The 24,535-nt window shown below is 30.8% G+C and overlaps 1 protein-coding gene across 1 annotated transcript in view; it reads right to left on the reverse strand.

Annotated features, from left to right (window-relative positions):
- Nucleotides 1-24,535, reverse strand: part of LOC130447761 (tetraspanin-2A) — a 207,612-nt gene that overhangs the window by 117,722 nt on the left and 65,355 nt on the right. Inside the window, exon 2 of the mRNA XM_056784748.1 lies at nucleotides 15,505-15,702. Coding sequence (XP_056640726.1) covers nucleotides 15,505-15,702 — 198 coding nt within the window. The remainder of the gene's footprint in view (nucleotides 1-15,504; nucleotides 15,703-24,535) is intronic.

The following is a 24,535-nucleotide window of genomic DNA, read 5'->3' on the forward strand; positions in this document are numbered from 1 at the left end:
CTTCCATCATGTACGGTGGAGACACAATTTAAGTTAATGCAAGATCAGATTTTTTGACTGAACGGCTAGAAATCTGGCAATGATACTGTATATCGACATATAACTCTATATATTGCTAACGATTTGAAAGTATTCAAAAGTGTAGCAATCGATTCAATTTTCAATTCCGCTATAACTTGAATAGCAAAATGCTTCTTGCGTCGGCTAATATTTTAATTACCACAAATATATGGGAGAGAAACGTCCTATCTGAAATTACTTTCCAAAATCGTTCAAATATAACTGTCAATGTAATGTCTCCAAGATATTTTCTTGATATCTCACCACATAGCAGGATCGCTATCAGATGGGTTCGCAATAACTACTTGCGTTCACATTCATATTGTCATTGTATTTAAACATATTATCCATTTCTTGTATTATTTTTAAGAGATTTATTGATGTAGGGTGAGTCGTAACTATTTTGACTTTGTTCATTTCTACTGAAATCATAGTATAAAAACATGTATAAAGCTTTATACAAATAGAAGCGAAATAAATTATTATTTATAAGAACTTAATAACGCCCTTTTACTTCCTGAGGATCCTGATAAGTACTATGGGATAAAGTTATTAAATCAGTGTATTTTTATCGGTCATTGACAAGTGTGCAAACATTTACAACAATTTATATAGTTTAAAATAGGTGAAATTCGAATCCAAAAATTTGATAACCCTGGCAGAAATAATAATTCACATTTTTGACATTATTAATTCGTCATTGGTCCTTCACAGATGTGCAAGATTTTCAATTTATCTGATCATTTGTATTAATTCTCTGTTAATCTCTTTATGCTATTTTGAGCAGCAGACTGTTTTGTTATTCTAATCAAGCTCTTGTCTTCATGTGTTTGAACCAATTTAAAAATTATCCATTCTATTTGAGCTTTTCTCTAATCCTTCCAATCCAAGTTTCACCCCTACTTCTATTATTCTATTTTATATTCCTTTGTTATTATCAAGATTTTATGCCTTAATCGATTTCTTTCTTCCTTTATTTTGAGCACAGCATGTTTGATAAGCTTCTGTTTCTCTGTTCGCTCATTCTGAATCTATTTTTTTTCCACTTGTGAAAATGGTCTTGCAAAATGTATTATATCTATTCTCGTCTTTTATTATTGACTCTTCCTCATATTCCTTTTTTTGTTTACTGCCATCCTTTCGCGTTTTTTGATATTTACTCTAATTTAATTTTTAAGTGTTCTATTGTCTATCTGATGTCTAATGTTTCGTCCCTTTCCTTAAATGTATCTGCTATTATAACTATAATGTCTGCAAATACTAATTCGTCTCTTTCTAGTTTCGGTAGCTAATTATTATCTCCAGTTCAAAGCTCTTCTGTTTTTTTTCATCTTATCAAATTTGGTTCAGTTTGGTATCAGTTTGGTTTGGCAAAGCCGCAGGACCAGGGGGAGAAATGCAGAACTAACTAATTATTAAACTGAAATGCTGTATTCATATCTGGAACATCTGTTTACAAAATGTGCGAACTGTGAAAATTCACCAGAAGAGTGGAAAAACGCATAACATCGTTACTCATGAAAGGCAACAAATTAGATTGTGAAAATTATAGAAACTCATCTGTCTGTGACTAATACCATAAGTGGAGTCTATGGAAGAATAATAAAAGATCTTATATAAACGGAATACAAACACCAAGAAGACGAGTAGCAATGTGATATTCATGGAAGAAGATCGTGCACAGTGCACGCACTCATCACGTAATTATTAGTACTCCTAGAAACAAACAATAGACCATATACATTATATAAAAATAGGTTATAAAATGGCGGAGCAAGCAAGGGTATACCACAAGGTTGCTGCTTCTCTCCTCCCCTTTTTAAGAAGAAAATACAGAGAAGTGAACATAGAGATTGACGATCACAATTGCTTTTACCATGGTTAGGTGATATGTGCAAACTAGAGAGAGGATCTGGAATATTTTTCGGGACAACCTAAAGAAGAGTACAAAAAATAGGGTCTTCAAATCACTATTAGAAAAATACAATATCTCCGCACTGCTAAAGAGACCACGGATTTTGTTCTAGAAAATAATGGAACAATAAAAAATTGTGATAGATATAAATATTTAGGCGTGAATTTTAATGAAAAAGCACGGATAGCTCTTAGATAAAATTGAGAATAAACAAGGCAAAACAGATAATAGAAGCACTAAATAGAATTCTATGGAGTACAGAGATAGACAAAAAAAGGAAAATAGGGAACATTATTATCAAAAGTAAATTGATATGTAAATCACAGACCTGCTGACAAAAATACAACTGAAAAGGAAAATAGAAGCTTCATAGATGGTCGCAACAAAAAGAGAATCTCATACATCAAGATTGGAAAGAGTGACTAATGAGATAATAAAGACATGGATAGATAAAAAAACGATCAATAAGCGAGCGATGACTAAGAGAAGAAGACTGCAACAGAAAACGATTGCAAATGAGCATCGAACAACGTTGCACGATGTTTTAATCCAAATATTGGACTTAGAGAATTGTACAGAATTTCTAATTTATATTTTTGCTCAAAGAATATGATAAAATATACTGAAGCTAGAATATTTGCATGTATGAAGCAATTAATATCATTTCGTTTTGTACATCGACTTAAAATATAAGAAATATTAAGATTTCATCAGAATAAAGACAGAAATATTAATTTTCAACTTTCACAGTCAAATAAAATCTCATTACGGCGCTGTGTAGACTCGATTTCGTGATTGTGGCAGTTTTACTATTTACAAAGCAGTATAAAAATCAAGCGAGGAGGTAGGATTGTGTACCAAGACAATATTATGTCCTACGTACTCACGCGTTTAACGGGAACTGATGTTATAGGACCCGGCAGACCTTGAAGCTTGAATATTTATCAGAATCTCCTCAGAGACTTTTTCATGATTTCGTTATTTGTTTAAGATATCACGAAAATTCGGATGAAAGAAAAAGATGGAAATTTATGTGACCAACAAGATGTGAATAAATTGTGGAAATAAAATTTATTAAATACTTTACAAAAATTTCAGCACGATTTATACCGTTCTCGGAACTATTTTGCGTACTTTATGGCAGTGATGATTAAATCTGAATTGTAAATTTTTTGAAAAATGTTTCCATTAAAATTATGCTGTTTCCTGAGAGAAAAACGAAATACAACAATTATCGACAAAAGGTTGAAAATTCATATAACTTTCTTATTATTTTTCTCAACGAATCCCAAAAGAACCAGTTATCAGTATTAACAATCCCAGGGCATTGATAATTGTTTTAAAAAATCTTTTAACAGATTTCGAAAGTTTGTTGCCTATAAAAAAAACATCTTTGTCTTCACGTTTATCAAAGATTTACCACCACCAACAGCTACATCTCTACTAATCTAGATCATTGAGACCTTCGTCCAGCTTGGCTATTCTCAGATATAAAAGTCTAGGGTTGTTTTTATTTTGTAACAGTTTGTGTTCGTTGAGTTCTGTTAAATACACTTCCATTTTATTTATTTCTTCTGCAGCTTTGTAGCTGCTAGGTTGAATAATAAAAAATCACCTATGTCTAGACGTTTATCAAAGAGTCAACACCACCAATAGCTACATCTCTACTAATGTAGATCATAATTGAGAATTTCATTCAGCTTGGCTATTCTCAGATATGTTTGCATTCTTTGCTCCGATAAATAAAAGTCTAGAGCTACTTCTATTTTACAAATATTTGTATTCGTTGAGCTAGCTCTCTTGAATACACGGTTAATGCAAATATAGTTTTTTTTTCAATTAATATATTGATTAAAGTTTTAATGTGGGCTTTGAGCTTTCCCAATCTAATATTATTTGCTCATCCATGTACGTGTTAAGGTTAAGGTTACAGATCATTCCTCTTCCTACTTTGATTTGTATATATACCTACATAATTTGGTGCATTTTTTATTAATTCTGTCTATCAAATTCTATTCATTTTATGCTGTTTCTCACATATATGTTTTGCCTATCTACTCGTTCCTCCATTTCCGTACCTACTAGGTTGAGCCCGAAAAAACAAGAGTGTTAAGTCAGGGCTCAAAAATATTCCAGCTGGGACAATTGGTCAACGTAAACGACTACATCACCATGCATTGCGGTTCATTTTAATTTTGTATGTTAAAAAATCTTTCCCCAAAGAGATAGAGTGTATCATCTATCGAATCAGTTAATTTTATAGCGATTTGGCAGAACTGTGTTGTGATATCAATAATTTATTGAGGATATAAAGCAATGGGAGCTGAACACACCCAGTGTTGTGTAATTTGTGATAATTAATTTATACGTAAACATTTGGATATGATTCCATTGTTATCTGTGCTATGCGATATTAGGGTGATGCCGTTATTTAACCAGCAGAATCATTAAATTTATCGCCATGCAATTTGTTAGAATCAATTATTATAATTAATTGTGCTAATTTATCATTGGTTTCAGTATATGATCGATTCAATTTTCGCTTTAAATTTGATTTATAGACAAGTATATCTGACAGTGAATTTTCAGATTAATACTTGAGACGTGGAATTTGATGCATCCGCGATTCTTCAAATGAGTCATTGACTTTGATTAGTGAAATTTGAAAATTAATCCGCTAGGATTGTAAGCAATGTGATTGAAAACACATATGAATGGTGAGATGTATAAAAGAAAGTGAATAATGAGAAACCTAAATGAATAAAGAGACTAATTCTGGATGTGAGGATATAACATATCCTTATACAAGGTGTACCAATATCACAAAGTTTGGAATATTTGTTCTGGTAAATAATAGATTCTTCAATGGTCTTTATTTTGTAATTATAAGTCTTATACATGTACGAAATAAATGAATTTTTCAAAGTGGAGCGTTGTATTTCATAATTAATTTGGATTCGGAATTCACGTTAAATAGAATCATATGTATGGGCATGTTCATGTAATCACCTAGTATTTTACAGTACAAATTTATTCTTCGATTATATAACTTGTCAACAAAAGAATAATCTCAAGCGTGTCACTTGTTTTATTTCAAAGTACAAGTTCAAAAAAATGTACCTTAACATAAACCATTGATTTACATAGTAGAAAGATATAAATGGATGAAAACCTCGTGATAAGTGGAAGGAAATAATAATACTAACTAATTTTGTTAAGATACTAGCAATGGTAGAAACTTATTTCCGTTATATTTTGTTTGCAATAAATCCAGCAGCATTATTTCATCAACAACAAAAAAATTATTTCCTCGTGGATATATGATTGGTAATTCTTATAGAAAAAGTAAATATTAAAGGAAAAAAAAGAATTTGAGTCACGTTACTTTTTGTGAGAAATAAATTCATGCTTTATTATCAGCATGATTTCTTAGAGCATTTCAAATATCCAACAGCGCTCCTCATTGGGGTAACACCTTGATGTTCGCACTTTCCCTGCTCTTTACTTAAAGCACCTATATTTCGCAGAAACAACTTGAGGTGGGATCATGAAAAGTATATTTTCTAGGACATATTACATCCCAATTTATGAGCATTTTTTTGATAACGAGAAGATCTGTGGATAACCAAAAAGTTTCCAGTAACTTTGATAAACGCGATCCGAGCTTCTCTTTCTATTTTCTTTAAGGTGATAATGAATGCAGAGTCTTTAGTTTTTGACATCAGGTGCAACAAATACATCTTTCTTTTGTTAGGGTCACTCGTTTAGATCAGCAGAGTTTCAACATTAGTGTTTGCTGTATTCTATCTTCTCTAACACTAGTTTTATAATGTCTAATTTTTCTTTTTAATGAACTCCGTAAGCTAAAGGTAGTGATGGAAATTTATTTCTATTATGGAGCAGCGAAGCTTTTAAACTGGACTCTAAAAAATCGACCGCCTATATTCATAATTCAGTTTTAACATCAAGCTCCGTAGAGTAAGTCGTTCTTTTATGAAAACAAATTAACTAATGATCTGTGATGTTTACAGTACACGGTAACATTAAATCCTAAGCAGATTTTACTGTTCCAGTATTTAACTTAATACTCCAGCTTTTTCTTTGGGCAAATCCAAGTCTCTCGTGAGATTATTAAGCTCCAATTGGTTAATTGAATGCGGTGCATGAGGACTGACAGGAGCTGTGAATTCTGTTTCAATTACTGCGTTTTCAGAACTCCCAGAACTTTCTTCAATACCATAAACTGGAGAAGGCACAGGAAGTTCTTCAGAATGTGGGATGGTTTTTATTATAAAAATTCAAATTTTTGTGATATGAGATGCAGTAGATGTGTGGCACCCAATATTCACCCTGGTTGCGAATATCCAGGTAAAAAAATGCACAATAGTACTTCTTAATTGAAGATGTACATTCACCGATTCACAGCAAATACAACGAAATAAGACAGAGGATTATAACTTTTGGGTGACATTTTACACGATTCAGCCTTCAATTAAGTTTCAGAGGTGACCCCATCTACACAATTTAATAGAAAAATGACAATTTGGAAACAAACTTGGAACGATTTTAGACGTAAATCACAAAAACTGACGAATAAAATGCACAGCAAATTTGTTTCGAGTAACTTTGAGTGATGCCTATTAATATTATGTTTGTTTCCAAGAAAGAGTTGTCGACCATATAAATTGTAGTATTCAATCCTTTTTCCCTTCCTTTTTCTTCATAAATGAAATAAATCGGTTCATCCTTACAGCAGAAAATGAGTCATATAGTTCTATAATGCTTATATATAAACCCGGTTCAGCTCTATTGTCAGCTTTAATCATTAATTCTTGTACGAAATTTGAAAAAAATTATCCAGACAAATAAAATATATAGAAGTATATTTTAGGATAAAAATGGGAAACTTTAAGTTTGTGATGTGGAAAATCAAATTTCAATGTTACTTAATTCTGAAGTTTATATAACTTTACGACATCTATTATTCATTCTATTTTTATTTTATATGCGAGGAAGCAGTGATGACAAATACAAACCGTTATTAAATTATATAAAAATACGTCTGATGTTTCCAACACACAAGAAAAAAACCAAAATACATTATTTTGTTCGGTCTATTACTCTCGCGAACAATCACATTTCACATAAAGTGAACAGTCAGGCGACGCCAACTTGGATGTTTGTCTTGTTTGCTCTATCCGGTCGGTACAAAGTTTTGCTACATTTTGTAGAGATTTTTCGCTTTTCTTTTGTTAAGATAAGAAGTCCTGAGCAATTTGTGATATTTTTCATTCGGTAGATGAGATATTACGGTAACATCGACATAAACTGATTAAATGAATATATGAGTAATGATAACATCAATCAAAGGAAAACAGTCTTAGACATTATCATTCAGAACTTGATACATGAATTGTGATATATCTAACTACTCGCTAAGTAATTTTAATTAACGTTACAGCGATTCAAGTTATCTCAAATTCATGTCGAAATCTTTTTGCAGTCCTTAATCGAATGCAACATCTTGGGCTGCTCTTTGAAGCTAACTTGAAACTATTTTTCATATGCGATTCAATTTCTATATGATATATGGTATTTCACATATTTCTCACCATTTCAAGTTTCGATCCAATTGTTTTGTTGTTGAATTCCTCTCCAAACAATTTTTTGAATGTAGTTTGCCAGTTATGCTCTCCCATCATCGTTTGAATTAGTATAAGAGGATTTATATGAAGAGTTATTGTTCATAATTTTCGACTTTTTCATAGTCCTCTGCATATATCTCAAGTAACGAGACTTCATTCGCTTCATCTGTATTTTAATTTGTTTATTATGACGTCAGTTCTGTTCTTTTGTATTATTTTCGTTCAATTCGCTATCAGTACAATGATTCTTCTTGTTGTTCACATTCAAACACTTTAGGATTTTTAGTTTATCATTTAATATCATTTTAGCTTCAATAATTGTTCATTTATCATACATATTCAGTCTCCTTGCCACTTTTCTTAGTTATTATCACTTTCTGTTCCTCGAATTGTTTGACTTTATCTTTATTTTATTCCAATTTTTTCTTATTTCATGTTGAACTGTTATGCTTGTTGAACAAATCTTGTGAGATGCTTGATGGTAACTAGAATTTTCCATTCATCCCTTAAGGTTTTATGTGATAATTTACACAACTGTCTATTCTGTTCAATAAATTAAAATATCTTGGTCAGTTATTGTACAGTATTTCCTTCTTATCATGTCAATTTCTAAGTTGTACTGGCTAAATATATGGAACCAAATCAACACATGATGTGAATAGTTTTATTTTTACTTATACTGAATTTTTCCATTATCATAATTTAACAATTACTATTAATTTTATACGAATGAGAAATTAAGTAAGGAAATATGGATAACAGTGAATACTAATTCTGAGAAATCCCTTCATAATTTATTATTGAAACGTTTGGATCATATTTTTTATTATAATTTTATTAATGGTTGAAGTATTCGAGATCCATTTCTTTTCTGATAAATCTTGTGTCTGGATTGCAATCAGCAATGTTCTTGGATAGCATCTGATAGATTAAATATATTTCTCTCAAAAACTGAGAATTTATGACGTGAATAACATGTCAGAATTTAAATTGAAAACATCTTGATGATTTCTTTCAACTTAATTGGAAATCTTCTACTTTCATGGAAAAAGATAATCAATCTACAATAACAAATTTGATGTGAAATATATTATTTAAATTGTTTTTAAAAGTTAAGGAGAATGGAGTGTATATGAGTTATTTTCATCCAATAATTTATAGCTTTAACAAATTGTATACGAAATTTCTATTAAATCTGTCGTCGATTTTAGTTACAATGTTAGCGAAAAAAAAATTTACATATGTAAGCAAAAAAAAGTCTCATTCAAGTATTCAAAAGTAATCTCACATTAAGTGAAAAACCTAATTTTTTCAAAATTAGACCAACAGATATCATCATATCATATTACTTGGAAGGAGGATGAGACAGGATGACTCAAAGCCCCAGTTGTAAAAGAGTGATAAGCATTTTTTCTTTGAGTTTTATAGCTTATTTGTTTCCGTAGAAGGAAATTGATTCTTTAGACTATAAAATATATGATTTATTGCATAGAGTAGGCAGATTCAGACCTTTCAATTTGATTACAGATAATAACTTCAATTTCCCTTTTTAGGGAAGAAAGTGAAGAAGAATTTAAAGTGAAAGCTGAATCGAAGCGGTATTTTAAACATGGGGGATTGGAAAATAATGTCTAACTCAAGTCAAGACATTTTTAAGTCATTGAGACTGGTTCACATCAAAATAATTATGCAATAATTAAGTATTCGGCTTCTTCAAATTTAAGGATGAAATTGCAACCAAATACCAGAAGAGTATATCTGACATTCTATGCGTTTCAGTTCTACGAGGGTATCAACGCAACAGTTTTGACTAATTTTATTAAGCGTTTGCTTATGTTAGAGATGGCTCTTTAAGTTCAGCTTTTATATTTTTTATCTCTGTATTTATCTATAGATCCGATTTACCAACAACATTAGACAACGATATATTGAGAACAGAAGTGGGAGCAAATACATGTCATACAATCAAGGAGCTCTGACATATCCTTAATCTGGTGAACTATCCAAAACATTCGAAGCCGATTAGAAAAATAAGCAAAACTATTGTTTGGTTTTCCCACAAAAGAAACAAACCGATTCACAACTTGTAACGTATTGCTTCAAGGTTGTCATGAAGAATCGTGTCGGATTGCTTTTTTGCTGAAGACAGAACTTGAGTCTTAAATGAGAATGAAATACCACAAAGTACTGCGGAGTCCAAGTTACATCCAAAAAAAAAACGCTTTTATGTGTTCGAGGCTCTATACGGGCATTTTCAAGTGCTGAAAACTAGAAAACTGTTAATAGTAGAATGAATATCTAAGCTGATAACAATTGGGTCGAATGAACCAATTTTCAATTGAAAAGTATCTGAAAGTTATTCTGAAACACGATAATTCAAGACGGCTCCGTGAAAGTCTAGCATAGGAAAAGTCAATAGATTGGGGTGGAAGGTACCCTACTCACATGGCATCATACCGTCGAACATTTCCTTAATTGCAAGATATTTGAACATTTGGATGATATCCAAAATACCACAACGAAAGATTTTACTAAAAATCCAAATTTTTATCGGTTCGGTTTTGGAAGTTTGCGCAGTAGATGATGTGATAACGAAAGTAATGTTATTGATTAAAAAAAAACTTATTCCTATGAAAATTTTTTGTTTCAATAGTCTTTTGATTGGAGACAACCATTAAGTACAACATTATACTGAAAACAGATCTCATGTGCTGGTACCAATTTTATCACGTTTGATTGGATATATATTCAATATTTCAAATTGTCACGATTTGGTTGTAATACTAACGAGAATAACAATGAAATGGAATCAAGCATACCAAATAATACCGTTTGCAGTGAAAAAGGTTGTATGGAAAGTATCTACGGACTTTTATAATGATAGATGGCAATCCGAAGGCGGAAGAATTGATTTTGAAAGATTGGGATGTGAACATGAGAAAAGATAGTACAGTATTTAAAGAAATTACGGTCAAAATCACTCGGAACCTAACAAGTAAGCTGTTAGAAGGAAAATATTATGAAGGACTGGAAGTTATTATCCAACCATTCAAAGCTGCTATCAGATCCCAGAGAAAGGAAACAAAGTTAGACAACATTGAGTATATGATAAATTGGTGGAAAGAAAATACTACCAAATAGCCGTGGTAGAATTAACTTAACAACGATAGGTCTGTATCAAATCGAGTAGAAAATATAACCCTGTATCTAACAAGAATTGCCAATGTGGTTCAAAAATATATACCGAAAGCAAATTTTTTAAAGAAATCAGCGATAGGTGTGTGTGAGTTATTGATGAATTGATGTCAAAGAGAGTCACAAATGTTAAAATCAACAGATTATCCTATCAAATTATTAATCACTGCAATAGATCGATCGCGATTAGTTGATAGGCCAAAACAAGGAAACGATACTACTTTCCGGTTTCCTAGAATTATATGATCATTATATGAGTCAATCGATTAGTTGGAATATATTAAAATCAATAATATTTCCCTTTATATTATGTATTTCGTTTAAAAACACAACCGTATAAATGTACATGAAACCTTTCATTGACAAAAATTTTTGTTAGAATGAAGTCTCCTATTACTTTCTCTCATATTCATTCTGATGACATAGGAGTTATGAAGAAACTTTGGTGGGATCACAAAGTTTTCAGATGAAATCGATCAAAACAAATCTTTCGGACGAAGTAACAACGGTCTATTGAAAAGTTGTGAAGTGAGTTTATCAAAAGTTTCGTAATCATTAGTCAAACGACTGACAGGTTTGAAAATTACTTTTTTTGCCATGTTTCATTTGATCTTTTTTACTTCCCCACTTCTTGTTATTGTTTCAAAAGTTTTTGAAAGGAGTTGGGGTTCTTACAATAATTTAGGTGAACGCTAATAAAAATTGAATGTTGATGAATATATTAGATCATAAGAAGTCGGTGCAACAGAAAAGGAGCTGAAGGATGATGATAACACGATTTTCCTTTCATAATACGAATAAGTCAACTGAAACTGAAATATATTGTCTATTCAACGTCTTCATATAGGTTTCAAGGAGGATATTACAGAATCTTAATATTTTCTTATTAAATAAAAATTGATTATCTAAATATTGAATTTTGCTAATTTATCTGCCTATATTCACAATAATATTTCTTTTGAATCGATAGTTGATTAGATATTTGAAAATAAGTTTGTAAACTAATAACAGTGTATATGAAATAAAGTATCTTCATGAGACGTTACATTTGTTTTGTGTCGAAGATTATTAGATTCCTATTTATGATTTCCTTTGATTACAGATGAGGCTACTTCAGGTGTATCCCCTGTATGAAATCAAACAAAACCCATATTTGAAGATAAATTACACTATAGTGAAAAGATGGAATGTGATTATTGTCGTAAAATATTTATTAGTCACCAGTGAAAGTTTATTACAGCTAGTATCATTGAAAAAGAAAAAAAGTGAAGTTTGTTTTTCACTTTACGAGCCTATAAAAATTAATCATAAAATATACCATTAACTCTATTTGATAACCCGTGGAAGCATTATTCCATGTGAACCGTTATGTGACAAAAGTATCGTTTTGTGATCAACAATAAAAGTTGGTTAATAACCACTAAGAATTCGTACATCACGATGAGAGTCCCTATTTAATTTTCGGCAATAAATTTCTTATTACTTCAAATGAGAGTTCAAAATTCCCGAATTTCATGTGTTCATATATCTTTTCTATCGATTTTCTCCAAAAAATTTGTATTTTACTGAGCTTCCTATATACGAGGTGTGCCTATTAAGTGAAGAGACTAGCGCTGCAACAGAAAATGCGATACCTATCCTGTCTCTAGAAAAACTAGTGTAGTTATTGCCTTTGTTTGTATACACACTAGTTTTTTGTGTTACCCTAAAATTGATAGACGTAAAAATGGAGTGTATTGTTTTCCATCCACATTATTCACCAGATCTTGTACCGTGCGACTTTCTCGTCCTTTTGGTCAAATCTTCATTAAAAGTAACACAATTTGAGTCTGTTGATTCTGTGGAAGAACACACGGTGCGCGTCCTGAAGGTACTGATAGAAAAGAACTACTTGCACTGCTTCGAACAATGCGAGATTCACATGGAGCAACGTAGGGATAGGGGATATATCGAAGGTGATAAGAGATAAATATATATCGGGTATTTTAAAACGTTCGCTTGCTAGTTATATCACTACATTAAGTGAAAAATATCGATCAAAATTCAAAAATGCGGCAGCAGCTAAATACTTCTATGACTCCTTCGACCGTTCCATAGGGAGGAACTTTAGAGTTTTACAAGCTTTTATTGGCCAAACTTTTTTATTGTTAATTTGCGAATAATTCATGCATTACAGACATGTAATTGTTTGGTGATTTTTAATCTATTTTTTTCGCTTAATGCAGTGATATAACTCGCATGCAAAAGTTTTGAAACACTCTATATAATATCGAAATAGAATATTTTACACCACCAGTCTGGTTAATTGCTAGCCAAAACTTGTATTAATATGGGTAACTTGAATTAACAACAATAAACAACTCAAATATAAAATCAAATGCTCTATACTGTTTTGAAATAATCTTACTTATGGAACAAATTCTCAAACAATTATAATTAATAGAATATGTGAGTTTGATTCTGCATACTGCAATTTGATAGACATTTTTAGTATAAAATACAAAAGGAAATATGAAACTGTTATGTAAATTAACAATTAGAGGAAACAACACAACTTTTTTTCTTTTCGAGAAAGTATTATTCAACTATTTGAAAACAACGATTAAAAAAAATTGAGAGTAGGATGATTTTTAAACATTTCAAAAAGAACAAAGTTGATCGAAAATAATCTACGACAGTATAATGAGATGAGATATAAAATATGCAATAAAAATCATACTAACAAACAAAGGAAAATATATGTTACAATATTGGTGTTTCTATCACAAATACATTGATCCAATTTTCCCTGAAACTAGAAAAATAGCAAAAAAATGGACCTAGCTCGACAAAAAAATTTTATAGTGACGTGGTGAAATATTCAGAGAAAACATTATAATGAAAGTCAATGATGTTAAAAACATATCTAAATAATTTGTCTTTATTACAAAAAGGGAAAACTTTAATACAAAATTTAAGTAAATGTATATACTTGGTATAACTACGCTACACCCCAAAAAAATTAATTATCCCTCCATTTGAGTTAGTTAGATAAAAATTTCATTCATTTAACACTGCTAGACTTCAAGAAAATACACCTTCATAAACCACATTTTAAATAAACAAAACCAAAGTACTCTGAAAGATGAATAAAGTCAAAAAAATTTAGCAATAGTTTTTAATGATTCATAAAGATGCTACTGCCAATTCATAATCGTTATTGGCCAAAGTGATCCAGGAAAAAAATTGTTAAGTAAGTCGACGTCCTAGGGAGGGAAGCTCCAATAAAAAAAACTCTGTACAAAAATTAGGCCAGCTAAAAAGTGGTGTGTCACTATAACCCTTGTTATATTGTGAGAGTCGAATTTTCTGCGCTCAGATAACGATTTTAAACTTCCAAAAAATCAAATAGTTATCCTGAATCAATCCCCTTTCAAAGATGCCTCGAAAACCCCTCGATCCAACAACGTCACAATGTTCAGAAACAACTATTTGGAGTAAACTTCTTACTCTACAGATAAAACGGAAAAGAAATTTACCTCTATTTGAAATCTTCCTCGACAGAGGATTGCCAAGCGAAACCCCACCACAAACAAAAAATATCTTATATGTATAAAGGATTGTCTATGAGTAAAGTTCAAAATGTGGATTTATTTAATCAGCTTCAACTTGTGATCAGAGATTGCTATATGAAGAAAGGGGTCTGACATTTGATCTATAGATGACACCAGAAGAAAAACAGATAAAAACTTATATAAAAAGCACAGATTAAAATGGGGTGGCCATATACTAATAGAAAGAACACATGTAAAGCAAGGCAATGGTTCATAGAGGAACGTGATAGAGAACGAAATGAATGTATTGAATATTGCCATTTAGGATACGATCTACCAGACAAGAAGAAAATAAGAAAATATAATATATTTTCTTATTTTCTTCTTGATATATTATATCAAGCAAAATGGATTGATGAAACTATTGAGATAGTGATATGATCCACTTGAGAAGAAGAATAACTTTTCAATGTTTTAGTATCAACATTTATTAATGTAACCAGCCTGAAATTATTGTTATAAGTTGTGAGTCAAACGGGATAATCAATTATAGAAAACTAGAAACTATTTAAAAGATAGTAATATTAGAATTCACCAGCTTGATTATGGTGAGGACATTCTTTTTATTATAATATTCCAATGAAAAACTATTGGATAGTGGATAGTGAATAACTTCACATTGAGACTCTCTAAAGTGTTTCTCATAATCCTCAAAAACTAATAGTTTGATAATGACTATATGAAGATCCATTATTATTGGATATATTGTAATATTTGTTATAAATATATTTTTTCAGTTGGTACAGTGGCTTAACCATTTGAAGCGTGAATAACCTTCCCATAATTCACAAAAATATAACATGATACTTTCAACATATCAACTAAGTATTTTACGCTGGACTTTATTATACGGCATCGCAATATTCTATGTAAATATTCTCTAGATTTATCAAAAATAGGGTGTAAGTTCAATGTTGTAGCATATAAGCTCCTGTTTTGTGATAAATCTTTCCAACTGCTGTTTACACGGAATACAATTTGTTACCTTGCCTTACACAAATATTTCTCTCGAATAGAATTCGTTCTATTGTAAGAATCATCCTTACAACGGCACAACACCGATAACAATAAAGATGTACAATAAAAGTGTACTCACCAGTAAAATAGCCATGGTACTTTCCTGCAGGGCACTAATACATCCTATAAAAGACACAATCATGATGATCAGCGAAGCGACAATAAGTACATAAACTCCATTGTAAAATTGTAGAGAATCCAATTTCTGGAGCCATTCCTGAATGCCCGGTTCGAATCTTAGCCAAAGGCAAAGAGCAAAGATTGCAGCACCGATCATCTGGAAATAAAACGCAATATCTATCATTAGTGAATCAGAAAAGGATACAAAATAAATTTTAATTAGTAGAATATCTTCGCCGTATTTGAAGATTACTTTAAGAAAATTTTTATATGAAATATCCTGGAGATAGACAGAGGAATATTCAGAAAAATGAATGGTTTCAAAATAATATTTCAAATATTTCCGTTATAACGGGTGTTTTATTGACCAATAAAAACCAAATCGAAGTGATGTACATCTAAATATTCTAGAGTGTTGTGGTACTGGTAATTTCGGTGTCTGATGGTATATAAACCAAAATTCAATGACTGTTCGTCAGTTCAATTGTGTTTGCAGTCGAGTACAGATCAATTTGATAGTTTCAATCAGTTACAAAAAAAAATTCAAGTGACTCTGACAAGTTAGAGAAGACAAACTTTTTGAATGTTTTTGATTTTTGTAATACCAGAAAATTCTGTGTCTTATGATGTATAAACTGAATTAAAGTGATGTAAGTCAGATCAATCGTGTTTGCAGTCGATTGAATATCAATTGGAATCAAGAGTGAACGGTTACAAAAAAAAATACAAGGGATTGTCACAAGCGAAAAAAAAACAAACTGTTTGAAAGTTCTGGAGTGTTCTAATACTAGACATCTCGGTATCTAATTGCATATAAACCGAAATTCAGTGAAGTTAGTCATTGTTATCATTGTAAAAATATTTTTGAAAATGAAAATTTGAAATGGAAATGACACATGTATATAGTTTTAATAATAATTAGTTAGTGGTGATTACACTGTGCTTCTTAAAAGAGTGCTTAGTTTGAAGAGAAACCGACTAGAGATTTACAGTGATAAAAATAATAAACTAATGAAAAAGATCAATGAGTAGAACGCAATGTGGTCTATAAATATTCTCTCTAAAATTTGTACCTATAAATTTTGAGGTCTCTACATGGAAGTCAATGGACATAAAAATAAATTTGAATCCTTAATTCAATTGATTTGTGCTTCAAATTCACATACATCTTGGCCAAATAGGTTTCTCTATCTACTAAGACTACACAGTATTTTAAAATTATTGATTTATTACTGAAGTGTAGTTTCTTAGAAAATAAAAAGAGACTCTCATGAAAAAATCTCATCTCAAGATTAAGATGATAATCAACTAACGTTATAAAGAAATTTACATACAAATTTATTTCTATTAAGAAATTATTTCCGGCTCTTCAGAAACAAACGCTATCATCGTTTTAGGATTTTAATTATTGTTTTATTGGCGTGAATCTCTAAGAGAGTTACATTTTTATTTGACTCAAAAAACCATTGTTATACAAAAATTTGTTTTATAAGAGATAGATTAATCAAAATAGTGATTCAGTGGAAATAATCAACCATGAAAGTGACAGTTTCTGGGTCCAACTGATTCATTGTTAAGAAATGAAATTCGATTTTTCTATTGCATAAATTCAAATCCACCTTTAGGTCAGATGGAATACTTTGTCAACTGAAGAGTAGTTGCTTGGAAGTTAGGAGAAGATTTTCATGAAAAACTTCCACTTTGTGTAAGGGACGATATGGGAAAAATCATCCACTTTTAGGTTCACATTTTCACGTTCGACTTATCCAATAAATTGAAGAATAGCATTAATAAATGCTCTTTGTAGAATTTATGGAATTATTGATGACTTTTTCACCTGCTCTTTAAAAATTCATTTCAAGATAGTAAAGAGTGTGTTGATGAATTATCAATGAAATAACACCATCATCAACTCAGATTTCTTCTTCTCCTTCTTCTTCTGTGTATTAGGCGTAGTCGCCTGTTTTATCTTCGACATCCTAGCCTGCTATCCTGCTTCAAGGTTGTCGCTCCACCTTTTTCTGGGTTGGCCGGTACTCTTTCGGCCCAATGGAGATTTATCGCACGCTATCTTGACCAGTCTGTTGCTATCCATACGACTTATGTGCTCATTCCATTCTTTCTTTATTAATAGAACCCATTCGTTAACGTGATCTATTTTACACAATCTTCTGAAGTTCTCACTTATTTCCCAGTCCAGTGGGGTTTTTCAGGGATATCTTGCGTAGCACTTCCATCTCTGCTGTCTCAACTCAAATTTCACAATTGTAAATTATCAATCTTCCATATCAACAATAGAAAGAAAGCTGAAAGTTTATAACTATCAACATCTAGCTGTAAGAACATGAGTTCCCTGGATATTTGTCTAGCGGAGATTTTAATTAAGAATATCTTTTATTTGGGTTACACCGTTATTTTCAGCTTACCAACTCGAGAACAAAACAAACCGCAATGCATACTACTGCAGAGCAAATTTGTTTCTCACTATTCGTTACTACAACAAAGCTAATTGGACACAGTTACGTATGAAATTGAAACATCATCTCTTGTAAAGTGCAGAAACGAAAGCTGGGTAAATAAATAACGAAGCGGTTAATGAAAAAGATCATTCGGGCAGATAAATTTAAAAGCCGCATATTTTCATCATTCAACGGCTTTTTAGAGCAGTCGCTCAAACTATCAGTAGGCCTGATTCAAATAACGGACTAATTAAATCGAAAATGTTGTTGAAAATGACAACAAAATATAGTTTTAGCGCTCAATATTCATATTAAAATGTGTCACATCGCAAATTTCCATATTACATTTAGATTACATGAGCAATAGGAAATTTTACGCACTTTTATATATTTTCGTTATTAATGGTTGGAGTAGCATTGATCATGAATTTTAACAATTACTCAATTTTTTCACGCAAATATCAGCTTCACAAGAAAAGTTTATAGTCTTGTTAGTAGAAATTCAAATTTTTGTCTAGATAGAAGTCGAATAACAACTGCTGACTGTTTAAAAAGTTTAGCGAATTTCTATACAACAAAAAACCACTCCTTTACGTATAGTGACAAATATTGGAATTACCATGAACTTACTAGAATATTTCTATATTTTGTAAATTCTTAATTATTTAATAAAGTTCTAGTCATATTCGCAATTACTTTCGAGAACTTTTTATAATGTGTTCATTGTTGTTTTTGCCTAAATTCTGTTCATACTGGGGATACCCAAAAAATGATTAATACACAGATCTATCTGGTTGCTCCCTTCCTCCTTTTATCATCTCTCTTTTTTACGCAACGAGATATTTTCTGAGAAAGTTAATAGCCAGTGAGACAGTGACCATTTTTTGATAGAACTCCTAATTTAACGTGAGAATCAATATTCTTCATACTAATCGATTGTTTCCAGTGAACTATGGAAATCTGACGTGTACAAAGTGTACAAGATATTTCCTCATGTTATTTGAATGCAAAAACTGAAATTTGTTACACTAGACCCCTTAAGATTAAGAGCTCAATTTTCTATTGTTTTTATTTCTGTTTTTTTCAACATAGTCTATTTAACAAATATTTCCCAAAAGGACAAAAATCACCAAACTAATCAAATGCCAAAGAATAATCTATTTATTTCAATATTTTTTAATGCATTCACAGCAATCTATTCTAGGTTTTCCTCTTACGCTTTTTGTTGAGTTACTGTCAAAAACTGTCACAATATTTGCCTGAATATGGATTCCAATAGTCATAAGATATTTAGTGAGGATCGGAGAATTTCTTAAAAATATTTTAGCACTTGATATAAAATATTCATGGCTGTCATAAGGGTTTCTTACCACATTTAATACAGAAAATAGTGAAAAAAATCATAGATTGTACCAATGTTTTTTGGAATATTTACTATAAATCCAGATCCTAGACTATCAGATAAAAACTACTACCTTTACGTTTAATTGTAAAATCAATATGCATTTAAGTGATACCAACCCACAAATTTTCAACATGAAGATCCCTACAATTGAATGTATAGTGACTGGACAAATTACAGTGATATATATTAAATAAACTGAGCTCATTTCTTCAAAATATTCCAGTATGAATTGAAAATGTATTGAACTAGCACATTTTATCACAATTTGTAATTATATTCTATTCTGTTTCCAGTATCAAATTTAGTCAACTAATCATCGGTTTCTGTACATAATAACAGTGTAACCAATCATATTTTCCAATAAAAAGACTAGGAACCCCTCTAGTAATCTTTTTGACATATCCTCCATAATCAAACTATTTTCTTTATTTCTATCTATCTCTCTACTTGATATTTCACATTGAGAGTTTCCATAATTTTTCTAAATGGTATTTTATATACAATTTTGATAATATCTCATCTATATTTCTGGACAATGCATGAATTTTAAATTGGTTTCTCAAAAACTCTCAAATAATGGTAGATTATACAAAAATATATATAAATATTATCTCAGTATAAAGAGATGAAAATTATTGGATATCTATCTCAAATAAATATATTCTTCTTATATTTTAACGGAAAAATTATAATGGAACTACCATCATGATTGAAAACATTTTTGAAACAATTAAAAAAGTCCCAAATGAATTTATCTTGGAAATTTCATTGTCTTCAATAATTTATGTATGTCCACCTATGTAATATATTATTTAGTGACATTTTCGACCTATTTTATCATTCCAAGTCCTTCGGTTTTTCCCTTCCATGTTTTATCACTTTGTTTAACGTTGAGTCTCCAGTAATTCAATTTCAGTTCCATTACTAAATATTTAAATGTGTCGGGTTTTGTATTTAGCACAATAAATGAGTTAGGACCATTCATGAAATAAAGGAGGCCAAAATACTCATGGAATATTCATATAAAGAGAATTTTTTCTAGTAATAATCACATTAAACTTTTGTGAGAGAAATAATTGAGCGATAATTATGAGAATTGGATAAACCTAAGACATTCAATTCAATAAAAAATATCGAGTCATCGAACTCGACGCAAACTTTTTATTTGGAATTCATCTAACTGCGTTTACACAAATAATTTATGTATCCGAATAAAATTCTAAGCAAAAGAAATGAATAAATAGACTTTCCTATCAATTATTTATAAGAAAAACTGTAAAAAACCGCCTGCTACTCAAAAAATTATATGAAAATAAACATCAAAGGAGTTCTGCTATTTATAAAAAATGTGAAAAACTCCGCACGAAAAGCGCTGTGCGAATTCTCTGAATTTTCAAAATCTACGTACATAGCCTGTGCCAGCCTAGGGAACCATTTTGCGAACTTGTTCGTAACAATAATAATCATATGGAAATTTTTTGGAATTCGTAGAATTTAATAAAAAACATATTTAATACAAAACGAAAGTGCTATACATACATACATACAAAAAAGTTTTGGTTAACACATCTATCACAAGTCGGAAAACTATTCTTAATAGTTTATTGACAGGTTTCCAAACAAAGGACAGCGGCTGATGGTAACTCATATAGAAAGTAACAGTTTGTTTCTAGTATGATCTTTATACTTAAAACTGGTGAATATCATGAAGACAAGTACGCAGTCCATTGTGCAAGATCAGTGTAATATTGTAATTGATAACGCATCTTATCATAGTTACTGAAGTGATTGTAATTTCAATTAAAATAATCGAAAAGCTTAAATGCAACAATAACTGCGTGAAAAAGCAATCCCGTACGATTATACTGCAATTAGAGCAGAGCAAATGGTACCGATCGAACGATCGAGATGTTTACATTCAGAGTGATGTGCTCCTCAATAAAATATTTTAAATTTTATACATTGAGAGTTGGCAACGTATTCAATAGATTAAGTAGCATCATTAGAACGAATTTTCATGTGAATCCAAAATCTATTATGCTCTATAGGAAGATGTTTGGGAAGAAGCATTCATAGTAGCATTACCAAAATGCACAGGTGAACTGAGGATAGCTGGTGTCGAATGATATGAAGCCATGCTGATTATTTAGGCTGCGATTCCAATTGATCTATTGGGAATTGAGAGGCGGCGATTCTGAGAAATTAATCGAGCCAGCGATGTTTATTAAAACTCGTATCCGCTTATTCAAGACCGCTGGAAATTTACAGTAAAAGTGCATGGAAACTAGTTTACTCATTTCGGGATGCAATGCGTATTAGCATAGGATAACAATCCAAAATGTTCCTGATTACGTGCACTGTGCGGATAATGCCAATTACGCCGAGGTCATCTTTTTTAACTGTTAACTTTGCTTCAAAATACGACTAGGTAGAATAGGAGCTCTCTGTTTGTATTGCTTTTTGACGTTTCTTAGATCGACTGTTCCTATACCATGTGCCTGTCATACCAATAAATCATAAAATAGTGATATTGTGTGTGATTTGAAGTCACTTTTAATGAAATAGGCAAAACGTTTTATCATTTTTTGCTTGAATTCAGTATTGATGTCATTGAGAAGGCTATCGGAATATTGTGTGCATTGAGGAATATTTATAGAGGCGTTGAGAGCCTTGTCTTTTTCATAGACGCTTATGTTGAAAGGTAAGAGTAGGATGTTGATTTTCACTGGCGTTCCATTGCTTTCCGATAGATGGAGTGTTGAGTTTCAATCTCAAATTGTACCCAGATTAACAGAGCTTCTTCATACTCCATCAATAAGGTCAAGTATCCCTATAAAAAAAATTTAATACGTACTTCATTCATTGAAGATTCATTGTTCTCTGAACTATAAATGAAATCTAAAATTATAATTGGAGGTATTACCTAAAATGGAATACGATAATTGTGATGAGAAGTGTTGTTACAAATAAGTCTGCGAAATGGGTCCTTAGGCCGGACCTTCCCAACTACAATAGAATTTTAAAATTCGGCGAATTCGCGGTGCCCTCCACCTGTTTTTTATAAATGGCGGATGCGCTTTTGATGAAGGCGGTTAATTATTTTCTTTCTTTCTTTTAAATAATTTTTAGAACAGTCTATTTATTTATATCTTTTTGTTTATAACTTTGTATAATTCTATTTGTGGTATATAAATAAGTTCGTGTACAGCAAATTAGTTAGTTTTAAATTTAAATAAACCACCCCACCAATAGAGTGCAAATAAATTCAAAAAGCGTTACAGTACATTGAGTAGAGTTGACAATTTCTTCAATTGAATTTTGATGAGTACATAGTTGGTCAAATGAGGAATCTAAAATTATCGGAAAACCTTTACAAAGGTTGATTCAATAGATTTATAATAATTTTTCAGGAGTGAAACAGATACTTATTTCTTTTAAAATTAATCTATCAGAATCGATGTTTTAATTAAGTAGGTAGATGTATAATTTCATATCTACATGAGATACTTGCTTCGAAACTACAGCATTGAGTAAATAATATCCAATTAGTGTTGATCGAAGCTTGTTTTATTAGAATATTGTTCTCCAAATTCGCTAGAGAGGTTTGTTACTGAAATTATTTCTCTTAAATGGTAAGATTAGTAACTGTGGTCAGTTCCGTAGCTACGAAACCTCTAGAATAATCGATATCTCTCCTGTTGTAGAATAGAGAACCTAATTAATATTTGAATTAATTGAACCTAATTATCACTTGAGGTATTTGGATCAATTTATTCTGAAACAGTAGGGATTAAGTTGTATTTTGAATGAATATATATCAGTGTTCAATCGATATTGATATTCAGTTAATAGTATTGTGATTATAGGAATTCTAAACTAATTTTGCATTACAAGTCCTGAGATAAATCGCTAAGCATTTTGATTGAGAATGTTTGAAAAGAATATTATTCATCAGCTTGTCGAAATTAATCCAGTTTTATTGATAATATAGTTGATTATAAATTATTGTCGATTAGAATACTGATTATGTCTGTTCAGGTGAACTTATATAAAAAAATCCTCCATAATTCCTTTAAAGTCAAAATGTTTCTTCTTTGAGAAACATTTTTGTGAACTCTTTGGACTCGAACAGTTTTATCATTTACCAAATTTTATCAGTCGCATACGAGGCTTGGCAAAAAATATGAATTGAATTCAAGAGTGAATTACATTTCAGGATAATTTCGATTATGTTATTTAATTGAAGTACAGTAAAAAAATCATTTTTATTGCACTTTAATGCTTCTAAGACTTAGAAATTGATTTAAAAGAGTAGAATGTCAACATACCTAAATTTCAGTTCTTATCAAGTTTTTCAATAACAATTCTCGATATAATTAATTTGACAAAGCATCAATTTTATAATTAGAAGTTTCATGATATCATAATTATTTTTCGAAAGTTAATACATAAAATGAAACATATACAAGGCAGAAAACATATTAATTATAAATTCAATTACAAAAGAGACAATCTGTATATTTTTGGCAAAACTTTTTATCGGTATCTCAAATATTTATATCTCTCATTTTAAGAAATTTCCAATTTTTAAACCACTTGGCAAACTCAGTAATCAGTTACAAATTGTTAGAATATGATAAATCAAAAAACTATATGGTGAATATTTGATAAGTTTGGTATTCAATAAAATAAATTATCGAACATACATCACACAAAAGCCGAATAATTCTCAATATTTCCACTTCACCTATCTCTAACTTCAACTGAAAACAAAAGACAAATTTCAGAATCAAAATGAATAGTACTGAGCAGCGCTCAGGGATTAAATAGAAATCAAAATGCAAGGTTGGGACTAGAAACTTAAGTTTAATACTGTTTTTACTGCTTCTAGTAGATTACATACAAAGATGAAACAGGTGTTTTTGATGCTAAAATCACATTGGGCGAAGAAAAAATAACACTAGACGATGCTGCTTGAAAAAATCCATCGCGGACTCGCTATTGCAATAGCCACAACACCACAAGCAGACTCCGAGTTAGTTGAGCTTCCATAATTTTCTCTAGATTTTGCCATCAACATTTTTCCTGAAATCTAAGGAGACTGTTTAAAAATAATATCTGTTCAT

This window comes from Diorhabda sublineata, chromosome 8, assembly GCF_026230105.1.
Source record: "Diorhabda sublineata isolate icDioSubl1.1 chromosome 8, icDioSubl1.1, whole genome shotgun sequence".
NCBI lineage: Eukaryota > Metazoa > Arthropoda > Insecta > Coleoptera > Chrysomelidae > Diorhabda > Diorhabda sublineata.